The 14,014-nt window shown below is 50.4% G+C and overlaps 1 protein-coding gene across 2 annotated transcripts in view; it reads right to left on the bottom strand.

The window, feature by feature from the left end:
* Positions 1–1,095: 1,095 nt before the first annotated feature.
* The window catches only part of TEF (TEF transcription factor, PAR bZIP family member), a 28,058-nt gene continuing 15,139 nt past the window's right edge, over positions 1,096–14,014 (bottom strand). The window contains exons 1-4 of one of the 2 annotated variants that reach the window (XM_010960238.3): positions 13,729–13,998; positions 10,098–10,415; positions 5,718–5,938; positions 1,096–4,561 (exon numbers count right to left, since the gene is read on the bottom strand). In XM_010960238.3, coding sequence (XP_010958540.2) covers positions 4,346–4,561; positions 5,718–5,938; positions 10,098–10,415; positions 13,729–13,885 — 912 coding nt within the window. In that variant the 5' untranslated portion in view covers positions 13,886–13,998 and the 3' untranslated portion in view covers positions 1,096–4,345. Of the gene's footprint in view, positions 4,562–5,717; positions 5,939–10,097; positions 10,416–13,728; positions 13,999–14,014 lie in introns of those variants that run through there. The other variant, XM_010960237.3, reaches the window with a different exon arrangement.

Below are 14,014 nucleotides of genomic sequence, written 5' to 3'. Positions count from 1 at the left end.
CTCTCTCAGATCCCTCATTTTCTCAGCCACACCACTTACCACAATCCTTCATTCTCCTATTTTTGTCCGTCTAATGTTTGTCTTTCCTGGCAGATTGTGAAGGCTGGAGGCAGGGCTGACACAAAAGAAATTTAATAAATATTTGCTGAATGAAGTTTCTCTAAACTTTGGTTTCCCCATCTGTACATGGGGTAACAACATTCCTCCTGGGAAGTGTAAATAAGGTAGTGCCTCAGTACCCCACTCAGGCCTGGGGCTCTGTAGGTGCTCAGGGCACTGGGAGCTGGGATGAGGGGGAGGCTGAGCGGGAAGGCTTCTGTACCCTGTCAGGAGTGGGAAGACCCCATGGTGGAGTTGGTGAAAAGATGGAGAATGTGACATTACCCTGAGGCCCAAGGCCAACAACAGTCTGAGAATCGGAATCTGAAAATTTGAAATCCACTCTGGGTTTGAATTTTAGCCCTGTATTTTTTGTTTTTTTCAGCCCTGCTGCTTTGATTTGGGGCTGATCACTTTGCTTTTCTGAGCTTCAATGTTGATTTTTAAGATGGCCATTTAAAAAAGCCCACCTTGCCTGCCCATCTCCAAACTCCAAATGCATGGTTTTCCCTTTACAAACAGAATGGTCCCTGGTCCCTCCAACCACAGGGACCTGGAGCATTAACAGCGTGCAGCCCAGGAAGCAGGAGAGAAAGGCCAGTCATGTAAGGGCAGCTCCGGGCCTCGATGAGGAAGCAGGTGGCATGAGCTCCGCACACAGAGGGAGCAGAAGCAGCATGAAGGGCAGGTGGAGCTGCAGGGAGGGGGGTGCACACTTTTCACAAGTGGTTCCCTGTCTTCCAGTTATTTCTTTCAGCTCATTTTATTTGGTCCAACTGCTTTTGGCCCAATATTTGTCTTCCTTGATAAACTGTGAGGTAAGCAGGCAGAAATTACTTCCATGTGACAGATGAGGAGACTGAGGCTCGGAGTGGTTAGGTGACTAGGCCATGGGTGATACAGGGGTGCCTGGGATGACCCTCACTCTCCTTGGCCAACATGTAGATAGAGATAACACAGGAATTGGGGAGGAGGATAGAAAAGACAGTCCCACAATTCTCATCTCAAAATATTTAATTCTGTTTGAAAAGGATACATTCCCGGCTTCCCTCCCACGTCACTCCGGCCCACGAGCAGTGGCACACGCGCACGCACACACGCACATAAGGCCAATGGGCTACAGTCTGCTTCCGCCCTCTCCAGCTGGGAAGAAGGGGTTTTCTCCTTGCCTCCTTCCCCAACAAAGGTAAAGGGGAGAGGGGCCCGCTGGAATGCCAGCTCCCAGGAGAGGACAAAGAGCCCCACACACTCTATCACATCACATGCACTTAGAAAAATAAAACCAAGTGGTGTTCTGGCATCCCCAACACTGTAAGATAGCAATATCCACCTGGAAGTCATCTTTGCCATTTTCTAGAAAAATTTATTGCACTTAATTAACAGATGTTAAAGGAGCTCTGGGCTGGGGCTTTGCCATGAAAACCAGGGGCTCTCAGCCCTTTGTTATGGGGAGCAGAGCTCCCAGGGCCCTGGATGGAGAGCTGCCCAGCACAAATGGGCCCAAAGCAGGTCCCCTCACCAGGGTGATACTTACCCAGGGTCAAGGTTCACTGCTAGGTGCCTTCCCCAACCTTAGCACCCAGACAGGCAAACCCCCTCCTTTGGCCAAGGGAAAGAGTTACCCAGGTCCGCCACAAGGCTGCTGGCCATTGTGAAAGCTCTCTAAATATATATACTTCTATATGTAGATATACATTTATTATATGTATATTCTTGCAACATTCTAGCTCATTCATGATTTGTCTGTTCTGAGTTTGCAATGAGGCTGAAGACAGGGCGTTTAAGAAGGGATGGTGCTTCCCAGCCCACTGCGAACCCATAGAAAGCCATTTATGTTGGCGTCTCTAGCCTCCAGTGCTTTTTAGAGGATGTCAAAGATCTGAGCACAGGAGCTGGCTGACAGCTCCAAGACGGAGAGGGCCCAGGAGGGAGTCAAAGAGACTCCCAATTCCACAATGGAAACTGAGCAGGCACCACCCTCTCCTCCTGCAAGGACTTGACGCTTAGGCCTGGGAAGGAGACACTTACCTGAGCACCCTTTTCCTCCAAATGTCAGCCTCTATGGATATCTCCTTCCTGTCCCTGCCAGGCTCCTGACTCAAAGGGGCTCTTCTGAAAGAGACCAGCAGCCACACTCTTTCCAAATAAGCACTTTGGGAAGGAACCAGACACCCACTGCCTGGTGGAGGGGGAGGGGCACTGGACAGGCAGAAGGTGGGACAAAGAAGAGAGACATCAGGCCATCATCCCACCCGCTGGGGTCGGAAAGTGGACGCCATCCAGAGATTAAATGTCCATCCTTTACGAAAAAAAAACTGAAAAAACACAAACCATACACTTTCTGGCCAGAGAAAATGAAGAGCTTTTAAGCTGGCAGCTCTTCTACCAATAAGAAAATGAGAAGTGCCCTCTTGGTGGGTGGCCAGACCAGAGGGAGAGTGCCCGGGCGGGCGAGCTGCCCAGGGCAGGACACTGACATGCTGGATGCAACTGCCTTGTTGTGGTTACAACAGAGTGAAAAGTGTGATCATGGTTTTCATAGAACCACAAAGGAAAAGTCAGGGGCCTGCAGGGAGGAGGCTGACCTCCCTTGGCCTCAGGGACCCTTGTCAAGTCCCCTGGAGAGGTGGGTATGCAGGTCCCTGGAGGGCCATGGCATTCCCCCGGGGTGTGGTCCACAGCCAGTGGATGGCTTCCCCTGCTCTTAACATCCGTTATGAAAAGTCTTTAGGGGTCAGTCAAGGCCCGGGACTTGGAGCCACCACTTTAAATAAAGCCAGTGGTGAACATGACAAAGTGGCCCGTCACCTCTGACCCCTCTTTACCACAGGCCGCCACCCTGAGCATAAATACACCCATCTCCAGGTGCCCCAGCTGACCACAAGGAGCAGAGGGTTCCACAGATTTCCTCAGTTAATCTTCCGAGCGGAGCCAAAGGATGAGTCCAGCCAGACACAAGACAAAGGAGCAGCTGTGAGGTCGTGAAGCCACAGCTGAGAAGACCCTCCACACACCTCGGCCAGACTTGTGTGGGTGGCTCCTGACTCCTGGGACCTGGGTCGAAGGGACTCTGGCCCGTAAAAATGTCCCAAGAGCCTGCTATTCCATAGAGCTGTGCTGCGACCAGGTGACCAGATGTCCTGCCTGGCGGACACCCTCCAGGCCGCTCGCACGGGGGTGGATCCTGAAGCAAGAACCGGGAAGCCCTCTTCTGCTTCTCAGGGAGGGCGATGGGGCCTAACCCACCCAGGAGAGCAGAGCAAGAAAGAACTGGAGCTTCTCGGGAGACATGCCCAGCTCTCCACCAGCCAAGTGAGGGGCCGTGGAGGTGGGTTTCCTGAACACCATATGGAAGGTGCACCCTGGCTCCAGGAAGTTAAACCCCTAGACGAGGAGGCTTTTCCTTGTAAATCCAAGATCCAAGGTTGGTCACTGGGTGAAAAGAAACAGCAGGCCCAGAGGCCCAGTCGGGTGGGTCAAACAAGACTTAGGCGGCCTCCACAAGTGACCTGGAGAAGAGGACATGTGCGTGGCGAGCAGGGCCCCAAGACCATCGCCCTGGGAGTCTCTCCCCATGGCGGATGGAAAGCAGAGAGAGCCCCTCGCCAGGGCCTCCTCCAGGCTTCCAGGCCTCAGAGCCACAGAGAAAAGGGGTCAGGTGCACTTCTGCTGCAGGCCCAGATCCAAACCCAGCCCAGGATGTACGGAGACCCCGCTGCTGGGTCTGGCACCCACGCGGACCCTCAGAGGAGCTGGTGTGCCTTTCTACCTCCGAGGAAGATGGGAATGGATGTTTCTCTCTAGGACTTTCTGGGGAGGGAGAGGCGGAAGACAGACACACCCTGCCTGGAAGCGCACCCTGCTACCTGAGAAGATGGAAGGGCAACAGCTATTAGGACTCCCTCTGAAGATAGGCCTGGATGGCCCAGGCTGGAGACAGGGACAGGCAGGGAAGCCTGGGTGCCCTTGGAAAGAAGAGCCGTGCTCTTCCAGTCCAACTGGGACAGCCAAGGACAGAGACTAAGGCTGACTCTCCGCTGATTCTCTCGCATCCCGCCAGGGAGCAGGCTAGCCCCCAGGAAGTTGCCGTGCTGGCCGTGTGATAATGAAGCTTGAACTGTGAAGGCTCCTGGAGTAGGGGCCCCGCCAGGTGCCCACGATGGGTCCTCAGTCTCCACGTGAGGGTGGGTTCAGGGGCCGCAGGCAGAGGTCGGGGGCGAGGCAGCGCCGCCCGGGCGGGTGCGGGCTACAAGGGCCCGTACTTGGTCTCGTACTTGCACACGATGGCCTTGCACTTGCCCACCTCCTTGCGCAACTCTGCCACCTCCGTCCGCAGGGCTGTGTTCTCCTTCTCCAGGAAGGCCGCCCGGATGGTGATCTGGTTCTCCTTCAGGCGCCGGGCGTCCCGGGACCGCTTGGCTGCCACGTTGTTCTTCTTGCGTCTTGTCCAGTACTTTTCATCCTGCGGGGAAGGGTCCTCTGTGGGTCTCCCCTCTCCCCCAGCAGGGAACCCCACCTTCCCCCTCCTGCCAGCACTCCACACCCCAGATTCCTCTTATAGCCCTTGTGGTGTGGCCAGAATGAGAGCTGGGACCCCAGGGAAGGAGCTGTGTGTGTCAAGGACACTGAGGGGCTGGCCTTTCCCCAGGGAGGTGGGAGGAGAAACCAAGTCCTCAGTAGGCTCTGCGTTGGGAGGAAGGGAGCTCACTCACTGTGGCCTGCTCGGACCTGCTCCTACATACAGCGCTGAATGTGCTCCTGCCTCAGTCAGGCTCTGGATGTGGCTAAGGGCCTGAACCCTGGGTCCAGCCCCCTGAGTTCAAATCTCGGTCCTGCCACTTTCCAGCTGTGGAATTGTGCAAATTCCTTAATCTGTCAATGTCTCAGGCCCTTCATCTTTACAACAGGGGACAATGACAGTAACTACCTCACAGAGTTGTCTGAGGATTAAACGAGTTAATGTGTACAAGGTGCTTGTAACATGGCCTGGCCTGCAGTACAGACCACATAGAGGTTCACCATTTTCACTGTCATTATCATTAAAGCCCCAGAGACCTCTCAAGAGGCAGGTATGGTTATTCCCATTTTACAGATGAGGAACCTGAGGCCCAGCTAGGTCTGGGTGATTTGAATCCAAATCTACCTGACTCCAAAGCTTAGATGAAAAATCCTAATGAGGTTCTCATGGAAGGGAATAGAAAAACTGCAAAATCCTCCTCTCCTTCCTCCCTACAGAATCAGCTCCTACAGAACCATCAGCCTGAAGGCTGCCTGCTCACCCCTGGGGACAGCAACATATAACTGTCTTTTGTCCCTCAAAGTGAGGGCTCATTCAACTCCAGTTTCTGTGACCCAGTGAGCTCTTGCCCAGAGGCTGGGTTGAAGCCAGGGAAGCGGCTGCACAGAGGAGCTACAGGGAGTCATGCTGGGGCCAAACGCCACCTGACTCCCTTTCTTTCTCTCAAATGCTGCAGCATGTGGCTCTACACTCTGAACTCATGCCTTTCTAAATGTGTCCACCAGGAGGGAGGGTCCTCCAGATACCAAAGTGAGGAAGTGCAGCCCCTGGCTCCTGAACCAACACTGTACCTTCACTCTTAACAGATGTACCAGGTTACCTTTTGCTCGTCAGGGACAAAGACCTTCTTGGCCTTTTTGATCATGGGCTGGGGCTTCAGGTCCTCCTCTGCAAACTTGTGCTTCCGAGGGTTGAACAGCTCTCCGCCTGGCACACTGGAGAGGACCAGGTCAGCAGGGTCGGGGTTGAAGTTCACATCTACCTCCACGCAGTTGGGGTCGATGGGACTGGGAGTCTCCCTCTCCTTTTCCAGGGAGGATTCTGAAAGACATAGAGGCAGGTGGTCCCGAAATAGCCTAGACTCACTGGACAGCCAAGACCCACATCACACACCCAGACACCTGCTTGAATCTCAAGGCTGCACAAGCCACTGCCAGCTGGAGGGAAGAAAAGCCACAACAGCACCAGCCCCAAGCCAGAGTGGCATACGCGGTTCAACTCAAGAATGTAAACGTGGAGAGAACTCTTCCCTTTTAGGAACGAAACACTCAAAAGGAAACAGAGGCCCTGAAAAAAGACAGGATTTCCCAATTGTTTTTCTCCCCCTTAGAAATGTTAAGCAAAACATTAAATCATTATATCCTCTTAACTTCCTGTGGTTTTAAGTTCTCAAGTATGAGAAACAGCTGAATCTCACCATGAACTATAATGGGTTAGGGACACAGACTGAATAACAAAAGGGCTCCCAGTTTTGAATCCCTAAGGACAAACCAGTCCTGGGCTCATTTAGTCTTATGACAGTTCTGAAAGGGAGGTGATTAACCTGATTTGACAGATGAGGAAACTAAGGCTCAGAGCAAAGGCATGGTTTTCCCGGGGTCACACGGATGCTAAGTGGCTGAAGTAGAATCTGAGTCTGGGTCTGGCTGACACTGAATCCCTGTTCTTCTCTGCCCTGCCTGGCTGTGGCTTGATAGTGGACACTGGGTAAAAGCAACTTTCGGAATTCAAAGGTTATGTGTTACCAGAGATAAGTTATTAAAAAAAAAAAAAAACTTTACCTTTGGCCTACTCATTCAGTGCTGATAGGAGTGCACAAAATAAGTATTCAGTCCATAGATACTCACCGAACAGCTACTATATGCTAGGGACTGTCCTGGCAAAGACACATCAGTGAACAAAACAGGTAAAAATCCTTGCCTTCATGGAAGGTTATTCCAGTGGGGAAAGCTGACATTACACCAGGTAAATTAAAAATCTCTGTCAAAAAGTGAGAGCTGCCATGTGGATATTCGGGAGGAGAACATTTCAGAAAGAGGTAACACCAAGAACACTAGCCTGTGCACAGGCAAGCACTGGGATGCTGGAAACACAGCACAGGAGGCCCATGTAGCTGGAGTGAAAGAAGGAGAGGGAAGAGTCACAGGACAGCCCAGAACAGAAAACATATGGCCTTTAATCCCAATAAAGCAGCAGTGCTCAATAAGGGACAGCTGTGTCCTGCAGGGACATCTGACCATGTTCAGATGGTGGATGTGTGCTACTGGCATCTAGCGGGTAGAAGCCAAGGATGCTGTTAAACATCCTATAACGCACAGGACAGTCCCTCTGCCAGCCCCAATCAAAAAATTATCTCGTCTAAATAGCAACAGTGCCACTAATTGTGACTTCTACCCTGAGATGAAAGAAGCCATTGGAGGGCTCTGGGCAGAGATGTGACATGATTAGGCTTAGGTTTTAACTGGATCACCCACGTAAACTCAATGTATTGTTCTAGAGGGGGTTAATTACAAACAGGGCTGGATGTCAGAGGAGTGAAGACCAGGGTCCAAGGTGGTAACTGTAGGAATACTGGGGCCACCGAACTCTACACTTGCAAAACAAATAGCCAAGGTACCAACAGCTGACAACTAGAACTCCCATGCTCTGCTGGTGGAAGTACATATGGCTGTAGCCACTCTGTACACTATTTGCCAGTATCTGCAAAAGCTGACTGTGTGCATGTCCACTGACCCCGCCACTCTACTCCTTGGTAAATGCCCTACAGAAATGCACACAGATATTTACCAAAGACATAAACACAAATGTTCATGGCAGTGTTATGCACAACCCCAGGCTAGAAATACCTCAAATGTTCATCAGCTGTAGAATGGATAAAGCCCGTCCTGTGGCGATACAATGAAATACCATTCGGCAACCAAAGTGAAACAGAGTTGAGGAAAGAAGCTAGACACAAAAGAATACATACCGCTGATGTCTTCTCTACAGAAGGAACTGAAAAATTAAGAGGGGGCGCTCTACTTTCATTTCTACCGTGTGTACAATTCTTCAGTATAAATCTTACTTCATCTGTATTGTGGTTTTCCTCTCTGTCACAGGAGTAGTCCATCAGTATATTCTGTAAATCTGTTTCATTAGTTACTGGTGCCCACATAATTTATATGTTACTATAAAGCTAGATATAGGAAGATATAAATGTGAGAGTATAAATGTAATTAACTTATAATTGTTAAAAACAAGTAAGAGGACATAATGCACAGCTCCATTTACAGAACATTCAACTATAAGCAAAATGAAATCTTTGGTGATGGAAATGAGGTAGTGATTACCTCTGGGTAATCTGACTGAGCGGGGCACTCTTGGGAAACCAAGAGTGTTCTCTATCCTGATGTGGGTGGAAGTTACATGGGTGGGTTCACTCTGTGAAGATTCATCGGGTGGTACACCTATGATATGGGCACTTCCAGATGCCATACTTTGTTATAAAGGTTTACTTAAAAACAAATCAGTAATAACCTATAATAAGACTATATATATATATATATATACACACACATATATGTATAACTGAATCACTATGCTGTACACCAGAAGCTAACACAACATTGTAAAGCTAACACTACATTTCAATTAAAAAAAAAATACCAAAATCAAAGGTGAATGCCACAAAGGTGGTCTAAGGTATGAGAGGAGGGCCTGTTTCCAGCTCTGTCCCCTACATGCACATGGAACCAGCCTTGCAGGACAACCTGACAAACACAAAAAACGAGCTGCCTTCTAACAAGAATTTGGCTGGAATCAGCTGAAGCCTCTTGATCTGAACGATTTACAGGAAAGAAATGAAGGGCAGAGGAACATGTTAAAAGGAATAGAGTCAGAAAAATCTAGCATGGACAAACTCTATAGGACAAATGGTTTCCTCAACAAATAAACTGCAAAGAAATAAAAAGGAGAGGGGAACCAAGAGATTACGAGAGATTTAAGAGTCAGAACTAAAGCAACGTGTAGGTCTTGTTTGGCTCCTGACTCAAGTGAACCATAAAACAATAACATTGATGAGACCACTTTTTGGAAATTTGAATGCTGATGGCTTTACCATCGATTTCAGATGTAAATCTGGTATTTTTGTTCTGTTTTTTTAAAAGAGCCTGTATAGTTTACATATACATTGAAATATTTATGGATCAAATGCTATAATACCCAGCATTTGATGGAAAATAATCAGGTGAGGGGAATGGAGGAGGTTACAGAAAATAAGACTGGTTATGAGTTAAGAACTGCGGACATTGAGTGATGGTTACATACAGGTACATTACAGGAGCCCTTTACTTTTGTATTTGAACATTTTTCCATAATAAAAAGCAAAAAGAGCACAAGAATTCCTTGGGTACAGGTTCCACACCAGCTCCTGGGGTCTTGCCCGGGAGCCATGAGCCTGAACACCTCCAACTGAGCCCGCAGAAAGCTTTGCAGAGCCCTGGAAGTGGGGGCCATGCCTCCTCTGGTGGGTTCATGCCCAGGGGGCCAGAAAACCAACCAACCAATCCCCAGAGATAGAACAGAAAAAGGACAAGAGGGTGAAGGAGGAATCCCAAAGATAGTATTTGTCCTGGCAACGGAAATGCCTTCTTGGTGCCAGTGCCTAAGCAGTACCTGGCTACAGAGTCAGACATCCTGGGTTCAAGGGCTGACTCCACTACCTACCAGCTGTGTGACCGTGGGCAAGTTACTTAGTTTCTCAGTTTCCTCACCTACAAAATGGGGACAATAGTATCCTTGTGAGGACTACATGTCAATGCCTGGCACAGAGTAAGTGCTAAATAAATGTTAGCTGGTGTTAGTATTATAATGATAACCTGTGGCGAAGTTCACGCTGGGGTAAGGAGCAGTGCTGAGGAAATGCGGAATGAGATTTCTATCTTGCAAGCCTCCGTTGGGAGGGCTCACTCCACTGTGCTGACCATCTGCAGCAACCCAGCACCAGAAAGGCTCTGACCGAGTTGTTGTGACTGCTATTTTTATCTCCAGCCTCAGGGGACTGTGCTGAAGGGTGGGGGCAGAGCGTTTCTCCCCACTACAGGCCCACTGGGACCTCCCCTGAGGGAAGGGCTCACCAGGGGTGTGGCCACAAGCAGCCCTTAGTGGGGAGTGGATTTCCTTGGAGGGGGCAGGTGGCCCTACCCAAAGCCCTGTCACCCACCTGTGCTGGACACGGTTTCCGAGGGATGAAAGACAGCAGTGGAAGAGGATGGTGGGGATGCCGTGGAAGAGCTGGCTGACTCCTTCCCTTCAAGCTCGGCCACGGGCAGCAGCAGGTTCTGGGCCAGGTGGGTGGGGCTAGCGGGGATGCCGTTCTCCAGCAGGAACTCGTCCAGGTCCATGTACTCCAGGTGGAAAGACTCGCCATCATACGGGATGGTCTTGTCCCAGATGGGCGGCATCAGGGAGGCTGACACAGCCATGGTGCTGGCTGCTGCGGCCTCATCTTCCTCCAGCTTTTCCTTCCCCTTTTCCTTATCTGCAAACACAAAATCTGTGATGAGACACCACACAAGAGGGTGACTCGATCCCAGGGGGTGAGAAGTGAGCCTCACAGGGTGGACCCACCTCTCTCAGAGTCCTGCTCCATCCATACATTTCAAGAGCCCACTTTATCCTCCACTTACAAGCTGGGGCTTGAACCAGGCCCTTTTAGAGATGGTCTCCTTTAGAGATGGCAGGATGCCCTCATCCATGCCTGGGCTTCCCAGGATGCTCACCACAAGCTCTGAGGCCTGATATGGTCCCAGGGTTAATTCAGAATGGGCTGTGGGAGGGGGCAGGATATAGCTCAGTGGTAGAGTGCCTGCTTAGCACTGGGTTCAATCTCCAGTACCTCCATTAAAAATAAATAAACCTAATTATCTCCCCACCACCCCCTACCAAAAAAAAGAATGGATGTGGGATTAGCATCTGCCATAAAGGCTACAGGGAGGAAATGGAGTTTAGGGAAAGGATGATTTTATGTTCTCCTCTCCTGTCCTGTCCTGTCCCCTCCAGCTGTACTTCTCCACAACAACCCAGCCCAGGGCTTGGATCCCAGCTCTGCCGCCCACTGCAGTGATGTGTGACTTTAGACCTCTCCAGCCTCAGTGTCCTTCACTGTAAATAAGGATAAAGCTGCCTCTGGTGAACACTAGAGGTAACATCTGAAAATGTCTCATAGAGCTCAGGGCACACAGCAGGCATTCATTATTACTGTGAGCTCGTTCAGGACAGGGACTGTGTTATTCATTTCTAGATCTCAGTGGGCCATGGGAAAACGTGTATATTGAATGAAGAAGGTTAGGTTTGTAAACAGACTCCCTTCAGGTTTATTAAATAGAGGGCCGGGAGCTGTCTTTTCAGGACCTTTTTCAGAGCAACCATTTCAAGAGACCTGGATCCCTGAATAAGCAAAGAAGACTGAAGGCAGGTTTTCTGGGAAAAAGGAGTGGGGTGGGCCTGAAGAAGAAAGCTTGCTCCCCTTCAAAGCAAAACTAATCAATCAGTGGGGGCCGGATCCTACCTAACTGTCTCAGTCAAAAAGTTAGGCACGTGGATATCCAAGAAAGGGCAAATTAAGGGAAAAAAAAAAAAGACAAGAGAGAAATCTGACAAGGTTGGAAGGAAATCAAAGTGACACGGTGGCTAATCAGGGAAGTGGGAGATAAAATCATGACAAGCTCATAACAGGTTTTCAAATTGAGGGAGACGACTTTGAACTCTGGATTCTGAAATGGAAGAGAGAAATCAAATATGATTATGTTGGAAATTATCCAGTCATGCATGGACTTCTACACCACAGCCAAAAAGCAGCCTTTTGGTCCAATAAAAACGGATACACCCAGTGAGTTAAGATGGAGGTTTTGACAAACAGAATTTGGTCATGCCTTCTAATATGAATTAATTCGAATTCTTGCAACTGCCTTCTGTACCAGGCTTTGGTTTAAAACCAAATGGGAAGTAAGAAAGCCAAGCTTTGGTGGGCTGGGTGGGCCAGATGGCCTCCCTGTTCTCCTCCCCTGAGATCTTGACTCTACATTCTGTTCAGAAATGACTGTGGTCCATGTTGGGTGGGGTCATGGGGATAAAAGGAAGCAGGAGAGGGGAGAAAAACAGCCATACTGAAAGACGAGGAACAGTTAGTTGCCTGAGCAATTAAGGATAATTTTTAATCAGCATTTTTATAAGATGGGGTTTTAAAAATTATAAGAGACCATAAAGGACTACATCCAACACTCTCAGATCACAGGGACTGACATCAGTAGTTGCCAGTGATACAGTAAAGAGCATGCCCTAGCTATGTGACCTTTTAGAGACCCCTTCATCTCTCTGAGCCTCAGCTTTTCTCATCTGAGAAGTGGGGATAATACTCTATAGGACGGCTGAGGAAGACTAAATAAAATAAGATTATATCAAAATGCTTTGTGAGCATTCTGCAGACACAAGGTGGAATGATTGTTATGGATGGTAATTATTTGGTAATCCTGAACACGAACCAACAGATGTGTACACCTGTCCTGGCAGCTTTTCTCAGCCCCAGATTTGGAACAAAGTATTAACTTTAAAAACAAACAAAAGGGTCTATGCACATGAGGTCCTGAAGCAGGAGGAGAGAGCCGGGCCTCACCTGATGTGCTAAACCTATTTATAACCCAACAGTGACAGCCATAGGGATGGGAGCCTCAGAACACATCCAGGAAAGGAAGAGAAATGGCATTTTTAAAAAGAAAATTAATTCTCCAAGACAGGTAATTCACAGAAGGCCCATTCCTTCCCAAATCCCTGAACTACACCAGTGGTTCTTGGAAATTCAAATCTCTCAGATTGAAAGCATACTTTAGGGCACCTAAAACCCCACTATAGGTGGCACTCCTGCTGCTCCCTGAACTTCACGTTCCCAGGCCAAAAAACAAGGCCAAACCTGCTTTCCACAGAGGCCCCAGGGACCTTCGTGGCCTAGGAAACAAGCCAAAGCCCAGACCTGCCACCGCGGCCCCAAAGTCTAGGGTCAGCCCCAAACAACCAGGTGACAGGCCTCAGTAGCCTCATTCTGACCCTCATTCCTCTACCTGCCTCATCCCAATCTCTCCCTGATAAGGCACCTCTCATCTCTTCTCCTGACACCCCTCCCCCAACTCAGCAGCAGCCCTGAAACTCATTTCCAGAAAATCTCCAGGGAGAACCTATTAAGTGGGGATACTCACACGCAGGGATGAAGATAGGTCCTGCTCCCCAGAGCGGGGCAGGCCATATACAAAGACAATTCGCTACTGTATATCAGGGCATCGCAAACTTTAGTGGACTTTGGAATCACGGAGATGGGGGTGGGATACTCCTTAAAATGCAGATTCCTGTCCCAGGAGCCGCAGAAGGGTCGTCGAAGGGGCCTAGGAACCAGCATTTTAAAACAAACATCCCAAGTGATTCTGATGCAGGCGTCGCCAGAGAAGGCGCCCTGAAGCGTCATTTAAGTGGCTGCTGCGACCCTCATGAGCCTCCTCAGTATCCCCTACATGTCGCGCGCTCCGGGTCGCCCCAAAGAATCTTCTCATCGCGACCCCCACCCTACCCTCTCCCTCCTGACCCTTCCCCGCCAACCCCCATATGACCCAGCCTCTCTCAACTCGCCCCCGACCTTCTCTTCCCAACCCTTTTGCCTCACCCTCCAAGCCCCTCGTCATCCCTGGCCCCATCCCCCTCCTCTGGACCACTACACCCTGACCTCCGACCTCCCCGGCCCCGCCCTCAAAAGGCCCCGCCCTTGCAGAAACCCCGCCCCCAGGCAAGCGCGGACCCCCTTCCCTCACCGAGGCGCGCCTCTCGCGGGGGGTTCTCCATCAGCTTCTTCAAGACGAGAGGGAAGGAGCCCGGCAGACCCCTTTCCCCAGCTGCGCGACCCGGCCCCGGGCCTGGCCCCGCCTGCGGCTCTACAGGCGGCTTCTTTCCGCCGCCCGCGTCGGACATCGTGCCCCGCGCTCTGCTCGCGCGCCTCGCCTCCCCCGCCCGCCCCCCAAGATGGGACTGAGCCGTGCGACCCGCCGCAGCTGCCGACACGGGCAGCTACTGCGCAGGCGCCCAGCGGCACCCCCACCT

This window comes from Camelus bactrianus, chromosome 12 (assembly GCF_048773025.1).
Source record: "Camelus bactrianus isolate YW-2024 breed Bactrian camel chromosome 12, ASM4877302v1, whole genome shotgun sequence".
Lineage (NCBI taxonomy): Eukaryota > Metazoa > Chordata > Mammalia > Artiodactyla > Camelidae > Camelus > Camelus bactrianus.
Note: the sequence above shows the minus strand (reverse complement) of the source record. Positions and strands in the feature narration are given on the sequence as shown.